The following is a 5903-nucleotide window of genomic DNA, read 5'->3' as shown; positions in this document are numbered from 1 at the left end:
TTTTTTTTTTTTATATTTATATTTATATATTTATTTATTTATTTATTTTCCTTTTTTATTACTGTTTATTATTGTGTGCAGCATTTTTATCTACTCTTCCTAACATGAAATCATTGGATCTGAGTTATAATTTTCTTATCGAGGCCTCCTCTTCTTCACATACAAAACAAGGTAAGATTTGGTAAGCTAATCCATCTTCCAGCGGACTCTTGAAGATATGCCCTTTTGCATTCACATAAAGCCATGCATATGGGTCTTCACTCTTGAGGCATCGATTGAGGCTCCAGACTCCTCTCTCTCTCTCTCTCTCTCTCTCTCTCTCTCTCTCTTCTCTCTCTCTCTCTCTCTCTCTCTCTCTTCATGATTTTGATCGGATTTTGACCACATGTTGAATATACTTTCTTAAAGATTAAAGAAAGCATAAATTGATATAGTGTTATGTTATGAGAAAGATGTACTTCCCTGCCTAATTACATTGACCCATTTAATTTAATTAATTATGCATTTGTACGTACATAGGCTCTACAGTAAGTTTTGTTGGCTTGGGAAAGCTGGAGTCTCTACATCTATATGGGAATCATATTAACAACGGTATTCTTCCATTTTTGGGTGTACTCACATCCCTCAAGACCCTGTTCCTCGGTTACAACAATTTTGACGGATTGCTCCATATGGAAGGTATGTAAGAACCATTCATGCTTGGATCGATGATTCACAATCTCCTAAACTGTAGAGGTCGAATGACACAGCTGTACGTACTGAGTACCTGAACCAATAATTAATGTGTTAGGCCTAGAATTGCAACTCCATTCACCTAATTCTTACTCATTTCAAGTCTTTTATTCTAACTTCATTGGATTTTACTTTTGCAGTTTTGTGTGGAATGAAGAGGCTTCAACAGTTGCATCTCAATGGGAATAATTTTGAAGGGATCCTTCCTCCATGTCTATAAAATCTGACAGCCCTGAGAATATTAGATTTGTCCTCTAACTAATTCACGGGAAACATCCAACCATCTCTCATAACCTCCTTTAGAATATTAGATTTGTCCGGTAACCAATTCAAAGGAAACATCCCATCATCTCTCATAACTAGCCTCTCATCCCTTTCACACATTATTTTGGGCTACAATGACTTTGAGGGGACATTCACATTCCAAATCTTTGCTAACCATTCAAAACTTGATGTTATTGACTTGGACAGTGCTGGAAGCAAATTAAAGTTAGAAACTGAACATCCCCCTTGGGTTCCTCTTTTCCAGTTGAAGACATTGCTGTTGTCAAATTGTAATCTTAAAAAGCAAAGTAATAATGCTTTTCCCAGTTTCCTCTCTACTCAGTACAACTTAAGAGAAGTTGATCTTTCCCATTGCAACTTAAGCGGTCTGCTCCCACCTTCGTTACTCAAGAGCAATAAATTGTTCAGTACTCTGATCCTGAGGAATAACTCACTGAGGGGCCATTTTTTCTTACCATCCTATGTCCACAATGCTGCAAGGAATATAAACATTTCGAATAATCGCATTGATGGATTGCTTCAAGAGAACATTGGTAACTTATTTCCAAACGCAAAGTATTTGAATTTATCGAAGAATAATTTTGAGAGTGGAAATATTCCTTCGTCAATTGTTAATATGAGCTATTTGTCAATTGTTAAGACAATAATTTTATAGGCGAAATTCCGAAGCACATGGGTATTGGTTGCGGCAATTTATTTTTCTTAGGACTTTCAAATAATAAACTTCCAGCCCAAGTTTTTCTCCAGCTCTTAATTTTACTCAGTTACAGATGTTATATTTGGATAACAACTCATTTTCAGGAAATATCTTAAGAGAGGATTATCCAAGTGCCACAACCTATGGGTATTGGATATTAGTAACAATCAGCTAACAGGTAGAATTTCTAGTTGGATAGGTAACCTTACATCTTTTACAAGGAAATATTCCATTTGGGTGGTTGGAATTTCTTGACCTTTCAGAAAACCATCTTTCAGGATCCATAGTATCAGTATTGAATCCAACAAATTTACAACACCTCCATTTGCAAGGAAATGGATTCATAGGTCACCATCAATTGCTCTTATCAACAACTCAAATTTGTTGACATTGGACATCAGAAGTAACAACTTATGTGGTAGTATTCCTGATTGGATGGGTGCCCTTTCCAGTTTGAGGGTTCTATTGTTCCAAGGAAATCATTTAAATGGTCCGATTCCAAATCATTTGTGCCAATTGGAATGGATATGCTTAATGGATCTTTTTCATAATAGCTTGTCTGGATCAATACACCGATGTTTCAATTACATTTCATTTGGGAGGAGGATAGAGAAGGAATCTATATCTAACATTAAATCTGAAGGACTTTGGGGGACTAGGTCAACAGAAGTTTTGGCTGGTGCAGTAGAAGAAATAGAATTCATGACAAAAAGTATGTATTTTTCATTCAGAGGTGGAATCCTTAATTTTATGTCTGTGATGGATTTATCGTTTATCAATCTCATGAGTGATATCCCACATGAAATAGGAACTTTAAATGGAATTCATGCATTAAACTTATCACACAACCAACTAATCGGATCAATTCCAAAAGCCTTCTCCAATTTAAAGCAAATAGAAAGCCTTGATCTATCCTACAACAGATTAACTGGGAAAATCCCTTCAGAATTGACCACACTATACAATTTGGAGGTCTTCACTGTGGCATACAACAATTTGTCTGATAAGACACCAGAGATGAAGGGCCAATTCTCAACATTCGACAGTTTCAGTTATGAAGGAAATCCCTACCTTTATGGTTTGCCATTACCAAAGACCTCTTTTTGCTCTTCTAGTGGAGAATCAACCAACACATTTGCAACAACTTTAAATGATATGGAGAACGAGGACGAGATTGACATGACTGCTTTTGCTAGTAGTTTTGCTGCTTCATATGTTGTGTGCTTATTGGACTTGCCACTATTCTCTACATCAATCCTTATTGGCAAAGAATGTGGTTTCACTTCATCGGAGCATGCATGTACTCATGTCATGATTTTCTTTCTAATGCTTATTATAAGCTATGCATTCATGGACGCAGATTTTGTTTGCTTATTTGGAAAGCCTTAGTTGAGTGAATATTGTAAAGCATGCTTCTCATTTACAAGTTAAGTGGAAGACATCCCATTCAAATATAAAATAATGGATGCACTTGCTTGTTTTATTTTTATTACTTGATTGTTTTTCATTGTGCACTTTATAGTTTAAATTGATTATGTTTCATATTCTCTTAGTTGTGAACCTTGTAGCTTAGAAAGGCTCATAAAATTACATTGTGAAACCTTTCATGGTTATATTTTTCTATCTTTTGTTTCCCATTCATGTGCTTGAAATTATGTAAGCGGCAGAGGTCAACCGAAAAGACCAATTAGGCCGAATTGAAAAAATCGAAACGGATTAGGCAGAACCAAACTCTGTATCATTTTGGAATCTTTTTTATTTTTAGCAATCACTAGCCGAAATAGATTGGATCAAATGGGCTGAAATCGGAAAAAAAAAAATGATAATTTTTTTAATATTTTCTTTGTATATAAGAAAAACTGGGATTAAGCCAATAATAAATTGACAAGAGGCCATTTCAAGATTGATAAGGAAATGAAATCAGTAAGGAACAATTGGACAGGAAGCTATCGATTGTGCCAATCACCTCCTCGTCTTCTTCTCTCCTTCTCATCTCAAAGCAGATCTGCTCTCTTCTCCTTTTTCATCTCAGAGCCGATCTCCTTCTCATCATAGAGTGGAGAAAATCTCAGCTAGGATCCCAAGTGACGTTGGTGCGACAGTTGAGTTTCTCATTACTCCATTCTGCAATCCATCTTCGCAGCGTTTGAGTGAAAGTTCTGGAGTTTCAGTTTCAAAAGGCCCAGAGCCGAAGAAAAAAATTTGTGACAAAAGGTAACAGATACGGTTTCAAACTTCGAAGTTCAACCTGGTTCCTTTTTTTCTTTCTTTTTTCTTTTATGGATTTTAGGCTGCAAATTACTGATTTTCTTTCCTACGGTTTAAATGATTTTGAGATCTTTTTGTTCATTAGGATGATCAGTTTGATTTGTATTCAGATTTACAAATTTTGTGGAATAATATCATGGCAATTCCCTCCTATAAATCCCTCTGTTCGGCCAACATTTGCACAATTGCTATTCATTATGCATATTCCCTGAAATTTGGTGCTCAAAGATTTGCAAGTCCATTTTGGTGGCGATGGTGCCTGGGTTGGCTTCAGCTTCGGCCCCGACCCTAGCTTTGGCTTTGGTTTCATTGCGTCTGTTGGCTTCAATTCTATAAATCAAAGCATCAAAGACATATTTAGTCTACATTTAATCACAGATGATATATATGCTTGTCAGTTAACAGAGAAATTAATTAAAGATGGGAAAGAGAAGAACCTGTAGCCACGAGAAACAACACAAGGAGTAGGACCAAAAGAAGATCTGCATATAACTGAACAATTAAAAAATAGAGTTTCATTTTGAAAGCCACTGAAAAAAGCTATTGAATTAACTGAACAAGTAGAAACAAAAGGAATTCAAATACAAATTGCATGACCATGAGGCCCCAGCTAGTAATGGTGCAAGGCACATCTTAAGTACAAGGCAAAGGTCATGGCTATATAGCAGCTTCAAGCAAAGACACATGGGCATGGCATGGCCATGGCCAGGTGTAGCAAGGGTCTCGGGCAAGGGTGTGTGCAACTCAGCCATGGGCTGGCGCATAGTGAAGGGGTTGTTGGTTGAATTCTGAGATAAATGCCTAATTTTGGGTCAAGGCATTGAATGATCATCACTTGTTTGACAAAAATGAATGTTCCATTATTTCTTTTATTTATTTTGGTGAAGAGGCTTTTCCATTCAATTGCCAAGAAATGAATGTTCTTAGCAACCATTAAATGTCTAGGGGTTTTATTATTTAAATCTTAAAAAGTAGCCGCACCTCAATTAAGAAGATTCCAGTGATTGAGTTAATATTTGTCTACAGGCGCTGCATAGAAACACCGCGATCCATCGTATCATTCCAATTTCTAGGCATTTAATGCATCAGTTGGCATATAATTGGTGAAGCAAAGGTTTTGGGTTAAGTGTGAGTGTAAAGGCATTTATATAATTATTAGCATACAATTTGGGTTGCATAATTCAAATTGGTTATAGTGGTATCTTGATAATTATTTTAAATGATTTTCCTATGAAAGATAAATGTCAAACAAATATTGGAAAATTTTACGATAACATTTTACAACATATTTTACCTCCTTGAAACAAACATTGGAAAATTTGTCAACATGTTCCATGTAAAATTTTTCGGGTAAAATTTTACGCCGAAAAAAATGGAGCCATATTTATTGAGCCAATTATAATTCAGCATTTGTGTTCAGGTTGACCTAATCCACTTATTAAACAGTTACGTCTTGATTTGTATTTTCATGCATTCGGAACCTCTGTATCACCTAGACCCTGTCAGTCTTAATCAAGTTTCCATAAGTGACACTTGATAACTCGGGCGAGGCCCAGATTTCACTATGTGTAGGGCCCAGTTTCCCCAGCTCAAGCATCCCGTTTTGGTCCAAATGAGGCTCTCCACCATAATAAATGGTAAAAGTTGGAGAAAAAATAAACTATAAAGAAAATCAATTTTGTAGTTTTTTTTTTTGACAAAAAAAAAAATCATTGATAAAAAACATCCAACGCGAAACCGCTAGATGCAATCATAGAGGGATTTACAATGAATGAAGGTGGTCGTAACAATATTGGAAATGAAATAAAATGAAAAGAAAAGACTGTGATAAAATAGAAGTCATAACATGGACTAGAACCCTAAAATTTGAAATATGACCAATCCATCGACTCCTTCATAAATCAAATAGTTGGGATCTATC

At 35.8% G+C, this 5903-nt stretch overlaps 1 protein-coding gene across 1 annotated transcript in view; it reads left to right on the top strand.

The window, feature by feature from the left end:
- Nucleotides 1-3103, top strand: part of LOC122074341 (receptor-like protein 56) — a 4125-nt gene extending 1022 nt beyond the window's left edge. The window contains exons 2-7 of the mRNA XM_042639167.1: nt 82-171; nt 520-678; nt 873-900; nt 1036-1627; nt 1782-1861; nt 1978-3103. Coding sequence (XP_042495101.1) covers nt 82-171; nt 520-678; nt 873-900; nt 1036-1627; nt 1782-1861; nt 1978-3103 — 2075 coding nt within the window. The remainder of the gene's footprint in view (nt 1-81; nt 172-519; nt 679-872; nt 901-1035; nt 1628-1781; nt 1862-1977) is intronic.
- The last annotated feature ends 2800 nt before the right edge of the window (nt 3104-5903 follow it).

The sequence above is a fragment of the Macadamia integrifolia genome, chromosome 3 (genome assembly GCF_013358625.1).
Source record: "Macadamia integrifolia cultivar HAES 741 chromosome 3, SCU_Mint_v3, whole genome shotgun sequence".
Lineage (NCBI taxonomy): Eukaryota > Viridiplantae > Streptophyta > Magnoliopsida > Proteales > Proteaceae > Macadamia > Macadamia integrifolia.
This window is presented reverse-complemented; position numbering and strand designations above follow the sequence as displayed.